Raw genomic sequence first — 20,298 nt, 5'->3', positions numbered from 1 at the left:
TGTTGTTGTTTTTAAAGCTTCATTTCCACTCGTGGTGTGTTTTTATCATCATAATCATAGTCAAAAGCTCCCCCACACTAGATGGTTGACTTTGAAAAAAGTCACCGGAATCGGAATACAAAAATGTAAACATGCATACATACTCATAAAACGTCTCCATAGAGATGATTATACACATACATATACTGCATTTAATATAGAAATAAAAATAAACAACAACAACAAAATGAAGAAAAAAAAAACAGTGTCTCCTGTCAGCATTCTTTCTCTGACTATTTGTCTTGTAAGAAATCCTTTCGAAGGATGTGAATTCCGCTTAGTGTGTCACGTCACGTAATAATGTGTCTGTTTGTCTGTGTGTGTATGACTGTTGTGTTGCGTTTGAATGAAATTCTGAAAATGAATAATATTTATGTCCTTTTGTTTTTCTTTATGTTTGTGTGTTTTCATTTGGAGAAAGCAAAAACAAAAAGAAAAAAAAAAAATGCAGAGGTTCTTAGAGGTCAAAAATTAAAATAGAAACATTTCTGCAGTTATTATTAATTTATTAACCTATGAAGAGGTATTTAGTCTGGTTTTTTTTTCCTTCCAGTACATTAGTTCAGGTTATGTAATAATTATGAATTTTTGTGTTGTTATAATACAATTATAACAGCTAGTGACGATGACTTATAATTGTAACGTTGTTGTTGAAAAAAATGATATAATACAGTCTAATTACTGATATTTTTCTACACGATACGTGTTTTTTGTTTATATAAATTACAGTGGTTATTTTGAAGGAGAATGATAAACTTATTTATACGATTTGTGATTAATAATACACGAAACATACATACACTTTTCGTGATGGAGACTTCGTCTCTTTTCTCAATTTGTTTACTTCCTAGAGGCAAAGCAAAAATGTCATAAAATGTGATTTGAAGGTTGTTCTGTTATTTTTATTTTTATATGAAATGTTTAATTTCATAATAATTTTTTATTTTATTTTAAATCAACAAAATAAGAATTTATAGAAATTAGTAAATTTAAAGCGATGTTATTTCTTCGGTTTTCGAGGTGGAAACGGAGCTTCTTTCGTGTCTCTTATGTTTAAAAAACAATTTTTCTAAATCTAATTTTTAAATTTTCTTTAATTCGGCACTGCTATGATTTTGATGTTCATAACTCTCCCAACTATCTGCCTTACATTCATGAAAAAATTCAAAATTGAAATTTCAGTTTTAGTCCAAGACTTGCAGCAAAATAGCGGGACCTCCAAAGCTATTGTAGTAGCATCGCATTGCTTTCAATTACTTGACCATTTCGAAAATTGATGTTTATATCAAGAACTAGATTTGATCTGATATTGTTTCTGATAATACACTTTTGGATTTTCGTCATTTTTTTTCAATCGCTGAGACAGCCTTTAATACAGTTTGATAAGAGCAACTGCTTATTACAATGTCATCTACATTTCCAAGCAGTTAAAGAGAGTGTTCTAAAATATGGTTGAAGAAATGAATTAATAGCGCATCTCCTTACTAAAACACTGTTTATGTTTTGAATAACACAGACGAGCGATTTTTCAGTCACGACTTTCACTGTCTGTTTGTTTATGTGATCCGATGCATTTGGTTTAGGTTTTTCAAAATATCGCGTTCAGTCGTTGTCGTCTGAAATATTACCTGTCAATTACGGCTATCATATGAGGCTTTAAACCCGAGGAGAAAGGGATTTAGCCGCAACAAAACCGTTACGTTGTTGTAAAGACATTTTCCTCATACGCTACAGGAACCAACTTCTTTAAAAGCTGATTGTATTGAATAACGGTTTGTGGTATGCCCTTTCGGTTGATGGCTCAGTTCTTAAAATATGAAAAAAAAAAAAAAAAATCAAATATAAAGCCTATTACAAAAACCGATCTCCAATTGGGTCACGGTGGTGGCGTATGTGGAATATTTTTTTAAATCAATAAAACAACAATTTTTTAAATATGTATTTTCATTTTCATCAACCTAATACATATTAGTATAATTAATTGGTAATACAAAATTTTAGACAAAAGCAAGAATTAGTTTTTGAACAAGGGGTATCTTTTGTTGGCAAAATAACGACAGCTAGTACTGCTTCGTTTAAATTCTGCAACCTCATATTTTACTGTTGTAATCGATAGAGAAGTCTACTTGGACAAAGAATGTTTCCTTTTCCTTTTTGGTAGTATTGTTTTCGTTAAAGTTCTTTCGAGAACCTATTTAAACAAAATTAAAACAAACAAAAAAAAAACTTATTTTTCTGAACAATTTTCCTAGACGAAAAGAACAATTGCAGAAATCAAGACTGAATACTGTAAATGAGTACATCACACTTTATGAATTAAAGAATATTTTACAACTCAAGCTTTAATCATATTCTGATTTCTGATACATAGAACAAAACTATGTGTCATTTTTATAGTTTTAATTTGAACCGTGACTGGAGAGAACTTTTTTTTTTTTTTTAATTATTCTCTTGGGTTTATACAATTGACATTTTCAAGACATTTTGTTAAGAGTTGATTGTAAAATTTATTTGCTTTTATTGCATACAATCAACTTTATTTTAGCAAATAATTGGATGAATTGTTGATTTAAGAACAAAAAAAAAACACACATTTAACATGTTTTAGTTTTTCTATTTAGGGCCAATTTTTCAACAGTCAGTTAAACAGTCAGTTAGTACTTATTCTCCTGATAGAGAAAAAATCCTTTTTTCAACAGGCAGATATAGCTTATTCCTATGAATAAAACTATCTGCTTCTTTTAGAGACGAATAAAAATTATTCTAATGAATAATATCAATAAAAATACTGTGTCAATTGTCAAAGCTGCTTTGAAATAATTTTGACAAAGAATACAGAGGAACACAAGAAAACAAAAACAATTATAAATAAAAAAGACTTTTAGTTTTGAATATTATTGAATTTGACAATTTTTTTTTTGTTATTCTGTAGAATAAATTATTTTTGATTGAAAAATTCAATGTTGTTATCCGATTGTTTATGAGCCTAATAAATTTATTCGTCGAACAGTTAACTGACTGTTTATTAGACGATGGAAAAATCGGCTCTTAAAAAAAGAAACAAATTTGTATTCAAAATCGTCGAACAAATAAATATAATTGATTCAAATTTGAATAAACAAAATAATTATGTACATAAAAATAAAAAAAATACATACATTGAATATATTTCAAATAAAGACAGTCATCAATCTATCTCGAGAGTAATCATAAGCCACCAATGTTTGTTAAAATTTCCACTTAGCCTTTAAATTCAGGAAAGTTTTACAGTTACAGTTTGCTAATTATTTGAATTTAAAAAACAAATTGAAAAATGCATGCAGAATGAAATTGATACATGTAATAGTAGTGCTGCATTTCTCGACCTAGAGCGTCAAATAGGCTTGATTTTACTCATAAGAAAGCAGTTTTAAGTTAACTTATTGACATTAAAATGTTTGTTGTGACTTTCTATAATTTTTGAACTGAGTTTCTTTAATTTCTTCATTTTCTTATGTTATGACCATAAACCATCGGTCACATGTGGTTTTAATTTAATTGTTGCCGCATGCCTCACCTTTGATTAAAAAATTGATCTATTGAAGAAGATATTAATATTCCACTTTTGCAATGGGAAATGCACCTGATATCTATAATGCCACAGAAGCCAGATTACTAAGCACTACATGAATTAAAAGCCACAACCACGAGTTGCTTACTGAATCTTATATTTTTACTATAGCGACCACAAATGTGTCAGCCTGTCAGACTGTTTTCAAATTAAAAATATGTTTGTTAATTTAACACGAAGAACGTTGGTTTAAAAATAGCAACAACAAAATTAAATAAAATGAAATACATACAACTATCAAGTGATTCTACATATTTCTTAAATTCATTTTTTCACTATTGTTGAAACAGTCACAAAATATAGTTGGAAATTTCATTTAATCTACCGCCATTGGTGGTAATGTAATTAAAAATAATTGCAATGTGTGACAGCAATGAAACTTTTTTTTATTAGAATTTTATACAATGTCATGCTTCTAAAAAGCTTTTTTTATATTTATTTGATTCAGAAAAACATGTGAAAGATACACAAACTTCATTGCTATACTTTCCACATTTTTTTTCTTTTCAAATTAAAAATATTATTTAAGGTAATTTATAACCAGCTTAGTTATTCTGATAGCAAGTTATATTAATCTAGTCATTACTGATGGAAAATAACCTCAACCTCTTATTAAGAAAAGGAACAATGACGTCGCATATAGTGACTTGCCCTTGTTTTTAACTCCGATTAAAGTGTTTTTGTTTCTTTTTTATTGTGTCAGATAAGAATAGAAATTTGCTGGGGGGCTATTTCTCAATAACAAACAAATATGTTTTTGCCTGACAACATCAGCAGACTATAAAATTCCAAGACCCTTATAAAATATAGGAAGAATTATAATCTTATCGATATAGTGTGTTGTTTTCCATTTTGTAAGCTGTTGACGTCATAGCGCTATTAAACAATTGGAGGTAAAAAAAAAAACACTTACACACATCATACTTGAAAATTATTTGTTATTAATTTTAATTGATAAATTCAATAAAATATCAACTTGACTATTTATAGAGAATTATATTAAATCGCCATGATAACACATTTTTAATAGAAAATAATGCCACCTCTATTTATTTGTTCTTATGTATCGAGTCGCTGAGCAAAACAAAACTTTTTGTCCAAATATGTAAGTGCTTCGACATGTAGCATTTTTTTTTTTGTAATTTTTAAATCAAAACAATTTGTTGCTTACAAAAAAACAAAACAGTTTGGGCTGCTTTGTCTCTTTGTTCATGATAATTTTTAATAATAAGAATGAAAATCAGCCAGAAAATTATGAATTAGTAATTAAATACAAAAACAAAAACACTTTTGTTTCTTTTTTGCTAAACACCTGCTAAATGCCAAGCCCCATTTAACATAAAAGACAATTTGGCGACAAGAGTTTTTTTTTTTTCGTTTCTTAATGTCATCTCAATTGAGTCGACAAAATCAAGAATGTTCTATTTATTTTAGCATGGTTTTGACTTTTGTTTTTATATATACAACTTTCATTATTTTTTTTTCTGATGTAATATTCTCGTGCAATAAGTTGGACACATGCCTGAAAGAAACAAAAAAACTTTTTTGTTTTTTTTTTTTAAATACTTAAGTGAAAGTGTTTAAACATTTCTATTTAAAAATAGTACGTATACGCCATACACAATTTTTTTAAATGTCATTTCTATACTATTTTCTTGCAGCTGTCATACTCAAAAATTTTATATGCAGTGAACTATCTCATTGGCAATTGAAAAAATAATTGAAAGTCTTTTATCGGAATTAAAAGACCTTTAATATAATGTTTGCAAATACACAAAAAACATGCATATTTATCACAGTTATCACAAACATTTCATAAATTTTATTATTGTGATTTTTATAATGCCGGATAAATGTTTAAACCCTTTACACCTATGTACATATATTTGTTTTTGAACAACTGAGCAATGCATGTGTGACTGTTTTTTTTTTTTTTTTGTTTTGCGAGATTCTCTTACCCCAAATGTACTTAGGCCGTGTGTGTTTTTGTTTTCATTTAATTTTCAAATTAAACGTGAACAAACAAAAAGAAAAAGCTGTTTATAAGAGTTCTATTGACAATGATTATGGCGCCGAAAACCATTTAATTTTCTGCTCAAATGAGCCGTAAATTCATAGAAATATAACAAAATAGACAATTGAATATATTTATATTTTAATGTATGAGTGGCTTTGAATAAATGAAGAATACTTGACAATTATTTCTTACGTCAACAACAAACTAATTTTTTTTGTCTTCCTAATTAAAAATGTACATTTTGTAGATAAATTAATATTTGACGGAAGTTTATGTTAAGATTTCTTGAACTCTTTCATATCAATGAATTTTGTAGGTTTGTTTTAAAAAATCAATTCATGCAATTATTTGTGAGGTATTAAAAATAACCTGCGATTTTGAATACGATTATTGTTAAAATTTCAAGTGTGATGCGTGACAATAATATGATATTTTATTGTTTAAACTAACTGCGTAAAAAATGTCTTATCATATTTTTTTTATTTTATTATTACAGGGACCGTCACATTTGAAACGTGCCAGTACAGATAAATTAAAAGAAGTCTTCCTTAAGTATGCATCACAACAAAAAGATGGCGAAGCCTACATGACCAGTGAAGATTTTGTGCGAAAATATTTGGGACTTTTTACAGATGCTGCATTTAATGATGTAAGTACCACACACACAAATAAATTACATATTAATATAAACTAAAATATTGGATTTAAACAAAAGTATTTTGATTATCCCCAATACCTACCTTAATTATAAACAAAAAATAAAATAAATAATAAACAAAATTGAGCACTAAGACCCAGTTTTTCAGCCAGTTTATTTTTTTTTTAAAGTACTGGTACTTTTTTTAAACTTGAACTTCGATTTGTATCCGTTTGCTGCATAAAAAAATCTTTTAAAATTAACTTCACGTCGTTTCAATTCCATCTGCAACGGAAAATCATTCCAAACTTCCAAAAACAAAAATACATTAATTTAATTGTTTTTCATTGATTTTTTAAGTTGTTTTTTTTTCTCTGTATATGTTTGAAAAATCTATTGAGAGAAGAAAAAAACTTATCAAATTTTGTTAGTGATACTGAAAAATATCTAAAAAAATCTTCTTAAAAAGTTTTAAGTGCATTTTAAGAAAACCGACACAAAAAAATATCCACCGCATGATAATCCCATTTAATTTTCGATTTTGTACAAATTGTAATTGTTTTAAATGCCTAACCCTCTTCTGACTTTGCTTTAAATTAATTCCAAGCATTAAAGCTTTTTCCAACAGACAAAATCTGGTTCTGGGTCTGGGTCCTACTTGCAAAATTGGTTAAAATTTAAAATAACACAAAATTGATCTTGTTTTGTAGATTAGACTTGAGTACATCAAATTCTTATAATCATTATCTTAAAAATTATTATCGAAATATCTTGTTCATTAAATTTTTGTTTTAAAAGATTATAAAACGTCATTATTTTAATCTGATTGAAACCCATTAAAAGTTAAATTTTTTGTGCATGTTGTTCACGTGTTGAATATTTTTATCATTATCATGAATATATCATAAAAATATTTTTATAACATTTATTTTCATTTTAAAATTTTACTCGATAGGTATCAAAGATTATTAACCCCATTTATTACCTCTTGATATCAATCATATAAAAAAAAAATTATATACATTTATGTACATATATTTGTATTGTATATATGATTATATTTTTAAGTTATAAGTAACCATACGGGTGCTACTGTTACTTTAAAATAATCAATATTCATATCTATTTTCTTATTAAGTAATTCTAAAATTTTTTACACTTATAAGTAATAACTTAAATATTTATTTAATATTTTTATAGGAATCCGTCAGACTGTTAGCTGGTATAGCAGACACAAGCAAAGATGGCCTTATTTCATTTGCTGAATTTCAAGCTTTTGAAGGTCTACTCTGTACTCCAGATGCTTTATACAAAACAGCATTTCAATTGTTTGATCGTAATGGCAATGGATCAGTATCTCATGGTAAGATTTCTATTTTGTTTAGATTTTCAATAAACTTATGTCATTGTCATTAATTAAAATGATTCAGTTTTTGCGGTTGTAAATATTGTGGTTGAACTGAAATTGATATCTTTCTCATTGTCTTTTAAAAAAATTTGTTTACTAATCAATATTCCTACTGTATTCTGTGTTTTTTTGTCAACTTAGATCACCGTCAGAGTTGTTTTTTTTTATATTTAAATTGTAAAGGATGATTATTTAAAGAATCTGCAAAATTGTGGTTTTGAGAAAAACTGCTTCAAAGTGTTGAAAACTCATGCAATCTTATGGAAACTTATGCAACGGAAATTGATAATTTATGCTTCTAGGCAACAGATGGAAGATTGGCATTATGCCGACGATATTATATGAGTATCTTACTTGCTCTCTTCTCTGGTAAAACAAAGAACTCCATTCAATTCGTAACTATAAACAAACTCTGGGTAAAGTTCTAAGATTCTTGTTCCTGACACGACTATTGTAATTATCTTTTATCAACAACTTTTCGGCTCTTTGCGATTCCCTTTATAATAATAATTTTCACGACCACCCATAAAGGAGCAAGGTGACTTACAACTTTCAACCATTCGTGTGTTAGTGTAATTCAATTGCAGAAATAGAACGGACCTATAATTTACAGTCGAGTCCGGACATATAAGCAGAGACGTATGTACTTTTTCATGACAGATGGTCTTTCAGCAACGACCACAGTTTCCCATATTTTTTTTTTCTAAAGAATGATTCTTTTATAATTTCTTTTCGCAAAAAAATAGGCTGGATCCTCTTTCATAATTCCAATCTATTCAAAAATATATGCAAATTAAGAGTCATTTCACTGTAAATCATTTTACCACCAAATAGCACAGAATCCTATAAGAGAGATCCAGAACGATTCTTTCCAAAAAAAAGTTTTCGTCGTGATATTATTTTTATTAAACCAGATTCAGTACCCCTGTTCTGTAATTTTATCATTGTGCCCTGATCCGTTTTAGCCTCGTCGCCGAAATACATTCAGAATCAAGCCGAAAATCGTCGAATATGTGATTATGTTTTTGAGGCAATCGTCCCAATTTTGCCAGTGGCTTTATATGAAATCAACAAGTCTAATTTCTTTTCCGGAGATAAGGTCTTACATGCTGTACCTTCCAACTATGACAAAGATCTGTTCCTTCCAAAATAGTATTGATATCTCCCAAAAAGATTCTTAACTTTTTCTTCTTCAGATAAATGTTATCCAAAAACGGTCAAATAGCGAAATTAATGCTTACACTGACACAAAGAATTCTTCCTTTGTCCTGCTCATTGACGGATTTTTGCTTAGTACAGCAGAATATCTTTCTTTCCCCAAGATGCGAATTGTCAAAGCAGATTCATACCACAGTTCTCGAACTTCGGCTCACCCTGTTTTAAAGGATTCTTAAGTTTATCAACCAGAGAATCATATGTATCAATATTGCAACCCTCCTGAATATGAAATCTTAAATCTGGTGGTTACTACATCCTTTTCCACAACAAGATATTAAAATGAATTATAGGAGACACAGTAACCTTTATAGTATCCCTTATTTGAGTTTTCATATTATAGTGAGAGTTCCTATTGATTATTATAAAATAAACCATATCTTAGCCTTAAAAATAATCGTCAATTTTCTTTTTCAGCTGAATTTGCGGAAGTGGTACAAAAAACCGAACTGCATTCTAAAATTCCTTTCAGCTTAGATGGTCAATTCATTCAACGCTACTTTGGCAGAGTAAGTTTTTTAAAACTTATTTTCAACTACAAAAACTTATCAATTTTTACCTATTTTTTGCTAGGACAAACAAAGAGTTATCAACTACATGGAATTCTCTCAACTCCTTCACGATTTCCACGAAGAATATGCAATGGAAGCATTCCGAAGCAAAGATCCAGCTGGTACTGGATACATTTCACCATTGGACTTTCAAGATATAATGGTTAAAGTGAAAAGGCATTTACTCACAGCAGATGTTAAGGACAATCTTGTTGCAGTAAGTTTAAAGAAATCCTTAAAAAACATTCATATATTGATCTTGCATTTCTTTTTTAGGTGACAGAAGGACACAAAGTTAGTTTCCCCTACTTCATGGCATTCACATCGCTTCTCAATAACATGGAATTGATCAAACGTATCTACCTGTATGCAACTCAAGGCAATCGCGTCGAACCCGTCACAAAAGATGAACTTTTATTGGCCGCACAAACAATGAGCCACATCACACCACTCGAAATTGATATCCTTTTCCAGCTTACCGGTGCACTTCATCAAACGGGGTAGGTTCCACAAAATAATCAGTTTTTATTAAAATTAAAATTTTTGTATTCAGCTCAAGAAATTGTTTTATGTTAGATTCATCTTCTATGTTCACACAACAATGCGCTGAGTGGGCTGGCTACCCGCTCTGCACACTCATAATCAATAATCAATCTATCAATTTAATTAAAAAAAAAAAAAAACACACAAAAATCGCGTTATGTCTTAAGAAGTAAATATAACCGGTCTTTTATTGTCCCGTTTTTCTGTATATTTTTACACGCGTTCTCACTCATAATAAAGGTGGTGGAGGCGTAAAAAGATTGACATCAATAGGCAAGTCTAAAATTTGTATAAAAAAAAACTGCGAGACACCCACCCTTTTTTTCCAGTAAAACCCAGTTAACCCGGAAATACTATGTTTTTTTTTTGTTAATTTTTGAAATCAAAAATCATTTTTGCGTTTGAATTGGTTGATGATATTGTTACCTGCATCTTATTATTAAGGTAAATTTTACCAAGCTTAAAACCAACTTTCGTGGATGCTTTGGTGAAATTTTCCTCCTCCATCTCTCTATCTTGCTAGAACTATCTTATCCTTAAAAATGAGATATCTTAGAATGTTTACTAATTCAATTGATCATCTATTTAGGCGCATTGTCTACGGTGATCTAAGCAATATTGCTCCAGAGCACTACACCAAACATATCACAACGCGCCTGGCTGATATCAAGGCTGTTGATAGTCCTGCTGACAGATCGGCATTCATTCAGATTCTCGAGAGCTCCTACAGGTTTACTCTTGGTTCAATTGCTGGAGGTGAGTTCAATAGAATATTTTTTGTTTAAAGTTCTTTTTCTAATTTAAATCAAATTTATATTCACAGCTGTTGGTGCAACTGTGGTTTATCCAATTGATTTGGTTAAGACGAGAATGCAAAATCAACGTACTGGTTCGTTTATTGGTGAAATTGCTTATAGAAACTCATGGGATTGCTTTAATAAGGTTTAAAATTTGATTTTATGATCTATACACTTGCTTATTTATCTACATGTGTTATTAAGGTCATTCGTCACGAAGGTGTTCTTGGTTTATATCGTGGCTTGTTACCTCAACTTATGGGAGTTGCACCTGAAAAAGCTATTAAGTTGACTGTTAACGATTTTGTTCGTGATAAGTTTACCGACAAACAAGGAGTCATTTCGAAATATGCAGAAGTTTTAGCTGGAGCATGTGTAAGTGGTTATTTGAGTCTTCTATTTTGAAAATGGTATAAAATTAAATAAGTATCACTTTTTTTTGCAAACAATTCAAGGGTTAAAAACATTTAATAAAATGTGACCAATTTCAAAATAGACTCCTCATTTGTTCATTTAACACAACTGATAACAATTTTGATATGATTTTTCTAGGCTGGCGCATCTCAAGTTGTATTTACTAATCCATTAGAAATTGTTAAGATTCGACTTCAAGTTGCCGGAGAAATCGCGGGTAAGCTTTAATTTCAGTTTATTTGTCTTATGTATTTTTACGCCTCGATTGTGGAAAAGTATTTTTTACAGGAAATCAAAAATACTTTGCTTAGTTTAAATTTAGTTTATTTTATTGATTAGAAATGTTTATCATTGAAATCACTTTCATTTAACTATGCGACTAAATTTGTAGTAAAATCTTTTTTTTTTATAATGTTATATTAAAGATCTAATAAAACCCCTGAAGAAATTGCGAATAACGACAAAACGTTGAGATAAGATAAAGTAAAGTTATTTTAGTTCTTTTAAAATATTAAATGCGTATTTTATTCCAATCCAAAGAATTGACTTTAGAATAGGGAGCTATAATTCTTTTAAGAGACAATTTTTCACTAGGAAGATAAACCCTAGTTAGCTTATTCCTATGAATAATTTTTTTGTAAATTGGCATTATTCTTCTGATACTCTAACCTGACGATTAAAAAATCAGGGTTAAACGGAACATGGTAGCATGTTAAATAAATACGATATAATATTAACACCGCTTTAGCGACCCGTTACTTTAACTCATGGATCCGATATTTTAAGATCCCCACATGTAAACATTTTACTGAACAATATACATTATGTTTTATTGAATTGTAATAAAATAAAAAAAGAGTATCTAGTGAGTAATAGAAAAAAAAATCAACTCATCAAACATAAAATAATGTTTCTAATTGTAATCTGAGTAATTCTTGCTGAAGCATTTTTTTTTTTTTCAACAAATCTTAGAAGAAGGCTTATAAGGGTTACAGTTTATTAGTGCAGGGTGGACCCTGGGCCCCGAAATAGTTTTTTTTTTGTTTTAAAATCGACATATGAAAGCCCAAGCCTCTGTTCAACTGCTTTTTATGCCATAGAAAAGTACACACCAATACATGTTCTCAATTTTGAGAAAAGTTTCATGAGTTTCAATGATCCTAACATTTTTATTTGAATGAGGTCGTCAATAAATAAATCCCGACTCTTGTGTAAAGTTATGCCTATTTTGCTTTTTAGCGTCAAATATTATTTGCACTGTCATATCTTGACGAAAATTCATAAAATTTAGTACACTGAATTGGAGTTGGGCACTTTAGTTCATTTGAGTGATCGATCACTTTAGTTCAAATCACGCTACTGAATTTTAGTTCAATTTATTTTAGGTAATCCATTCGGTTTTGTTAGAATTAAAAAACAAAATTAGTTTGTACAAACTGTATCCAAATGTAGAGCAGAAGAACTGATTTCGCTCCACAAGGAATTGGATGCAATTTCTTATGCCCTATTCTTTAAACGTCTGTCGGGCTAAAAGGGCGCTGTCGGCGTATAAGACAAGGAGACAAGGACCAAATTTTAAAATTCCCTATATAGATGGGACTTCCTTTCACCCAAAAAATATATACAAAAAAATGATAATGTAAGGTGAGCGCAAGCTATTTTGTAATGTCATATTACAACTGCTCTAGTTTGCTGTTTAGTTTGTTGAAAAAAATCTTTTTCGCTATTCGTGAACTAAATTGAGTTAATTAAATGAACTAAGTTCACTAGTTCACCAAGATGAACTAGTTCATTGAACTATTTCGTTCGCGAACTACACAAGCCTACACTGAATCATATGAGAATACAAAAAATTTAAAATCGCGATAAGAATAAGCGTTTAAATACAATTGTATTTTCAAAACAGTGTTTAAGCTAGAATACTAGCAACATTGATATTTTATGTTCACTCTAAGATTTGGGTATGCCTGTTAATATTCAATGACAAGTATTTAAAGCAAAGTCCAAAAATTGTCAAATTAGTGAAAAACACTTTTATACCTACCTTTTATTTTGCTATTTCTGGGACTTTAATATTCTTCAGTACACCAAATTTCAAGACTTTTTGTCAAGAAATCATCCTGATTTTTGACATACTACAAAAAATCGACAAGAATTAATATATTAAACTGAAATCGATTGAAAATGTAGATACCTACCTACATACTCTCATATTGTTTTCTTCTCTGGAACCAATTTTCCTTCGCAAATACTGTTCTGTTAATATCATTTTTTGTGTTGTCTCCAAGTTGTTTTATGTATGAAAATAAAAGAAAAAACATAAAAATTTTTTTTTTATTAATATTAAATTTAAATGTTTTTTATTTAATAAAATATTTAATTTTTAACAACTTATTTAGTTTTTATGATTTTAATTATTGTTTATGCGACGCGTTTCGGAAACAATGTTCCATCTTCGGGCGAATAATTACTTTGAAAGCTTTAAAGAAAGTCAAATCAGCTGGCTGAGTCATTGTTGCACATTTACTAGGTGTTAATTGAGACGACTATTGTTTATTTGGTTTTGTCTATTTTCCTTTTTTAACGCGGTGTCATATAGTCCATTCGTTGTAAATATCAATTTGTCATTTAATAATTTGTGTTGTTCGGTTTTGTTAGCTTTATATATTTCATACTCTTCCAACGCATCGAGTAGTCTCCCTTTTTTGCATATGTGCAATGGGGTTAAATTGTTATTAAAGTCTGTATAGTTATGTTTGTTCTGTATTAGATGCAAGGCGAAATTAGATTTAGTGTTAGGTGTAGGTTTATGTTCACAAAATCGTTCGTAGAATGCTCTCCCTGTTTGGCCAATGTAATAGTTGTCGCAGTCATTACACTTGATCTTATACACTCCCGAACAAGACTTTGTTTCTTTTTTTCTTTTTTGTAGAATTTGTTGAATGTTGTTGTTGGTGGTGAATGATACCTGGATGTTTATTTTATTAAATTCATTTTTAATTATTTGTGATAATATATTCGTGTATTCTATTGCTATGAATTTTCTGTCTGTTTGTATGTTGGTTTTGTGTGTGTTGTTTATTTTATTTCTTCTTTTATAAATTAGTTTATCTATTATTTGTGGGTTGAATCCATTCTGTGTTGCTATGTATTTTATGGTATTTAATTCGTCTTCATAATCAGCTTGGTCCATTGGAATATTTAGTAATCTGTTTACAAATGAGTTATATGCAGCCATTTTTTGCGTTTGGGGGTGGTGGGAGTCATTATGAATAGTAATGTCTGTTGTGGTGGGTTTCCTGAATATTTTGAATTTTAGTTTATTGTTTTGTTTTTTAATGTTTAAGTCTAAGAAATTTAAACCTTTCTCGTCTTCCATTTCTGCGGTAAATTTTATTTTAGTATTGATGTTATTTATGTATTTTTTCATTAAGTCAAGTTGTCTGTTTGTTCCATTAAAGATTATGAATGTGTCGTCTACATATCTGGAATATGCTATGATGTTATGATTTTGTGCGTTGAGGTTGGAAAGAAGATATTTGTTTTCATAGTTGTTTAGATATATGTCTGCTAGTTGGCCACTCAAAGGTGAGCCCATAGCTAGACCTTCTTCTTGTATATAGTATTCGTTGTTAAAAGTAAAATAGTTTTGTTTGAGTGTTACTTGTAATATGTTAAGTATTTCTGATATTTGTTTATTGTTCAAGGAACCATTAGTTTTCAATAAATTTGAAAGTATTTCTATTGTTTCTTTGGTGGGTATATTAGTGTACATATTTGTCACATCTAGGGAAACCATCTTAAACTGTGGTAGCATTTCTATGTTTTTAATTTTCTCTATTAATTGTAAGCTGTTATTAATACTGTGGTTATTTTTTATATGTATATTGTTTTTTATCAATTGTTGGAGTTTTTTTGCGACTTTATATGATGGGGCGGTTGTATAGTTGATAAGGGGTCTGATTGGATTTCCGTCTTTATGGATTTTTGGAAGTCCTGTGAATGATGGCGCTTTTGCATTTGGTTGTTTGAGATATGATTTTGTGGAGTTTGTAAAGAGATTGTTGCATTTATTTATTGCGTTATTGATGTCTTTAACGTATTTTTTAGTTGGGTCATCTTTAAGTTGTTTTATTTTATTGTTGGTGATGAATGTATATGTCTTTTCTATGTATTCTTGTTGATTTAAGATTACAACTGTGTTGCCTTTATCAGCCTTAGTTATTATTGCGTTATTTTGCTCTAATTTTTGTTTGATGTTTTTAATATTGATCAAATTGTTATTGGAGTTTGAGGTTCTATTTTGATTGTTGTTGGTTTGTTTTAATATATGTTTGAATTTTTTGTTGATAATAGTTCTTGTTTCATTTTGTAATTCTGTGTTTGGGATCATTTTTATTGCTGCTTCGGCGTTAGTTACTTCACGAACTAGATAGTTTTTGTTCGTTTTTTGTAAGTTAAATTTTAGTCCTTTGCTTAAAACATTTTCTTCAGAGTTTGTGAAAGTTATATTTGTTCGGTTGACGATGCGCGGGTAAAAAGTATGTTTGTTTGTTATTTCTGGTATTTGATTTTGTCGTTCTGAGAGTTTATTTATTTTTAAGGTTTGATTTCTTTCAATTTTTGTGGCTATCGTTTGAATTTGGTGTTCTATTTTTTCAATTATAGACTGTAGAGCTATTGGATGTATACTATTATATATTTGTAGATGTGTTTTGTAAATTTCTTTGTTTAGTATTACTTTTTGGCTATATATATATTTGATTTCTTCTCGTACCCATATTTCTTGGGCGGAGAGTTGTGCTTTAACTGCAGCTTTGGATGTATTTTTGATGTTAATTTGTGCGTATTTTGGTGTTATGTGCATCTTCAGACATTTTTTATTAAATTTAAGATTCATGTTAGCTTTAAGTAATTTCAATTTTGTGTTTTTATATTTAAAGACTAGTTTTGTTTGTTCAACTGATAATATCATTTTTTGTGTTGTCTCCAAGTTGTTTTATGTATGAAAATAAAAGAAAAAACATAAAAATTTTTTTTTTATTAATATTAAATTTAAATGTTTTTTATTTAATAAAATATTTAATTTTTAACAACTTATTTAGTTTTTATGATTTTAATTATTGTTGAAAATAGACAAAACCAAATAAACAATAGTCGTCTCAATTAACACCTAGTAAATGTGCAACAATGACTCAGCCAGCTGATTTGACTTTCTTTAAAGCTTTCAAAGTAATTATTCGCCCGAAGATGGAACATTGTTTCCGAAACGCGTCGCATAAACAATAATTAAAATCATAAAAACTAAATAAGTTGTTAAAAATTAAATATTTTATTAAATAAAAAACATTTAAATTTAATATTAATAAAAAAAAAATTTTTATGTTTTTTCTTTTATTTTCATACATAAAACAACTTGGAGACAACACAAAAAATGATATTATCAGTTGAACAAACAAAACTAGTCTTTAAATATAAAAACACAAAATTGAAATTACTTAAAGCTAACATGAATCTTAAATTTAATAAAAAATGTCTGAAGATGCACATAACACCAAAATACGCACAAATTAACATCAAAAATACATCCAAAGCTGCAGTTAAAGCACAACTCTCCGCCCAAGAAATATGGGTACGAGAAGAAATCAAATATATATATAGCCAAAAAGTAATACTAAACAAAGAAATTTACAAAACACATCTACAAATATATAATAGTATACATCCAATAGCTCTACAGTCTATAATTGAAAAAATAGAACACCAAATTCAAACGATAGCCACAAAAATTGAAAGAAATCAAACCTTAAAAATAAATAAACTCTCAGAACGACAAAATCAAATACCAGAAATAACAAACAAACATACTTTTTACCCGCGCATCGTCAACCGAACAAATATAACTTTCACAAACTCTGAAGAAAATGTTTTAAGCAAAGGACTAAAATTTAACTTACAAAAAACGAACAAAAACTATCTAGTTCGTGAAGTAACTAACGCCGAAGCAGCAATAAAAATGATCCCAAACACAGAATTACAAAATGAAACAAGAACTATTATCAACAAAAAATTCAAACATATATTAAAACAAACCAACAACAATCAAAATAGAACCTCAAACTCCAATAACAATTTGATCAATATTAAAAACATCAAACAAAAATTAGAGCAAAATAACGCAATAATAACTAAGGCTGATAAAGGCAACACAGTTGTAATCTTAAATCAACAAGAATACATAGAAAAGACATATACATTCATCACCAACAATAAAATAAAACAACTTAAAGATGACCCAACTAAAAAATACGTTAAAGACATCAATAACGCAATAAATAAATGCAACAATCTCTTTACAAACTCCACAAAATCATATCTCAAACAACCAAATGCAAAAGCGCCATCATTCACAGGACTTCCAAAAATCCATAAAGACGGAAATCCAATCAGACCCCTTATCAACTATACAACCGCCCCATCATATAAAGTCGCAAAAAAACTCCAACAATTGATAAAAAACAATATACATATAAAAAATAACCACAGTATTAATAACAGCTTACAATTAATAGAGAAAATTAAAAACATAGAAATGCTACCACAGTTTAAGATGGTTTCCCTAGATGTGACAAATATGTACACTAATATACCCACCAAAGAAACAATAGAAATACTTTCAAATTTATTGAAAACTAATGGTTCCTTGAACAATAAACAAATATCAGAAATACTTAACATATTACAAGTAACACTCAAACAAAACTATTTTACTTTTAACAACGAATACTATATACAAGAAGAAGGTCTAGCTATGGGCTCACCTTTGAGTGGCCTACTAGCAGACATATATCTAAACAACTATGAAAACAAATATCTTCTTTCCAACCTCAACGCACAAAATCATAACATCATAGCATATTCCAGATATGTAGACGACACATTCATAATCTTTAATGGAACAAACAGACAACTTGACTTAATGAAAAAATACATAAATAACATCAATACTAAAATAAAATTTACCGCAGAAATGGAAGACGAGAAAGGTTTAAATTTCTTAGACTTAAACATTAAAAAACAAAACAATAAACTAAAATTCAAAATATTCAGGAAACCCACCACAACAGACATTACTATTCATAATGACTCCCACCACCCCCAAACGCAAAAAATGGCTGCATATAACTCATTTGTAAACAGATTACTAAATATTCCAATGGACCAAGCTGATTATGAAGACGAATTAAATACCATAAAATACATAGCAACACAGAATGGATTCAACCCACAAATAATAGATAAACTAATTTATAAAAGAAGAAATAAAATAAACAACACACACAAAACCAACATACAAACAGACAGAAAATTCATAGCAATAGAATACACGAATATATTATCACAAATAATTAAAAATGAATTTAATAAAATAAACATCCAGGTATCATTCACCACCAACAACAACATTCAACAAATTCTACAAAAAAGAAAAAAAGAAACAAAGTCTTGTTCGGGAGTGTATAAGATCAAGTGTAATGACTGCGACAACTATTACATTGGCCAAACAGGGAGAGCATTCTACGAACGATTTTGTGAACATAAACCTACACCTAACACTAAATCTAATTTCGCCTTGCATCTAATACAGAACAAACATAACTATACAGACTTTAATAACAATTTAACCCCATTGCACATATGCAAAAAAGGGAGACTACTCGATGCGTTGGAAGAGTATGAAATATATAAAGCTAACAAAACCGAACAACACAAATTATTAAATGACAAATTGATATTTACAACGAATGGACTATATGACACCGCGTTAAAAAAGGAAAATAGACAAAACCAAATAAACAATAGTCGTCTCAATTAACACCTAGTAAATGTGCAACAATGACTCAGCCAGCTGATTTGACTTTCTTTAAAGCTTTCAAAGTAATTATTCGCCCGAAGATGGAACATTGTTTCCGAAACGCGTCGCATAAACAATAATTAAAATCATAAAAACTAAATAAGTTGTTAAAAATTAAATATTTTATTAAATAAAAAACATTTAAATTTAATATTAATAAAAAAAAAATTTTTATGTTTTTTCTTTTATTTTCTGTTCTGTTAAGTTCCCCAGTCTTTTTTAAATTGTTTACTTGTTGACATGAACTAACGACTTTCCGTTGCACAACAAGATTTCATAATTACCGATCTTCCGCTTTGATTGAACAATAGTTTGAACAATTGTGGCATATGCCACCATTTTCCTGGTGTCATTGATATCAAAAGTCTATCATATTCTGACCAAAATAAACAAAATAGAGTGGCTTCTAAACAATTTCTTGTGTTTGTCGAACAATTGATTGCAATCATGTTTATTGTATTGTATGTTAATTCACGCGGACTCACTCAATGACCAGAATCAATTTTAGAGATAGTAAGCTTTTTTCGTTCAGACTCTTTCCTAGTTTGAACAAATAATAAACATATATGAAGCCGATGTTGTTGACATTCCATTACCGCCATAATATATCAAATCTTATCAAAACCGACTACTTACTACATGGCTTTCTGGTCCCTGGAGAGACCCCTGTCTAAGATATGGTACAAAAATGTAATTTCTTATTCTATTCACAGGTGGCGCAAAAGTTCGTGCCTTATCAGTCGTTCGTGATTTAGGACTTTTTGGCTTATACAAAGGAGCTCGTGCCTGCCTTTTACGTGATGTACCGTTTTCTGCCATTTATTTTCCCACTTATGCTCACACAAAAGCTTTGTTCGCTGACGAGGATGGGTAAGATAATGTTTATGAATTTCAAAAGGATATGTCTTAATGTTAAAATTTCATTCCACAGATACAATCATCCACTTACTTTGCTTGCTGCTGGTGCCATTGCTGGTGTTCCAGCTGCATCTCTGGTTACACCTGCCGATGTCATCAAAACTCGCTTACAAGTCGTTGCTCGAACTGGACAAACTACGTACAAAGGAGTTTGGGATGCGACAAAGAAAATCATGGCCGAAGAAGGACCTCGTGCTTTTTGGAAAGGAACTGCTGGTAAGATTACTCTATATC

General features: G+C 29.4%; 1 protein-coding gene across 2 annotated transcripts in view; it reads left to right on the top strand.

Annotated features, from left to right (window-relative positions):
- The window catches only part of LOC129913156 (calcium-binding mitochondrial carrier protein Aralar1), a 42,900-nt gene that overhangs the window by 21,546 nt on the left and 1,056 nt on the right, over positions 1-20,298 (top strand). For both annotated transcript variants that reach the window (XM_055991696.1, XM_055991697.1), the window contains exons 2-12: positions 6,163-6,315; positions 7,504-7,666; positions 9,344-9,435; positions 9,500-9,694; positions 9,754-9,977; positions 10,610-10,776; positions 10,844-10,962; positions 11,022-11,192; positions 11,370-11,448; positions 19,860-20,016; positions 20,078-20,280. In XM_055991696.1, coding sequence (XP_055847671.1) covers positions 6,163-6,315; positions 7,504-7,666; positions 9,344-9,435; positions 9,500-9,694; positions 9,754-9,977; positions 10,610-10,776; positions 10,844-10,962; positions 11,022-11,192; positions 11,370-11,448; positions 19,860-20,016; positions 20,078-20,280 — 1,723 coding nt within the window. The remainder of the gene's footprint in view (positions 1-6,162; positions 6,316-7,503; positions 7,667-9,343; positions 9,436-9,499; positions 9,695-9,753; positions 9,978-10,609; positions 10,777-10,843; positions 10,963-11,021; positions 11,193-11,369; positions 11,449-19,859; positions 20,017-20,077; positions 20,281-20,298) is intronic.

The sequence above is a fragment of the Episyrphus balteatus genome, chromosome 3 (assembly GCF_945859705.1).
Source record: "Episyrphus balteatus chromosome 3, idEpiBalt1.1, whole genome shotgun sequence".
Lineage (NCBI taxonomy): Eukaryota > Metazoa > Arthropoda > Insecta > Diptera > Syrphidae > Episyrphus > Episyrphus balteatus.
The sequence above is the reverse complement of the archived record's forward strand: the minus strand, read 5'-3'. Positions and strand labels throughout refer to the sequence as shown.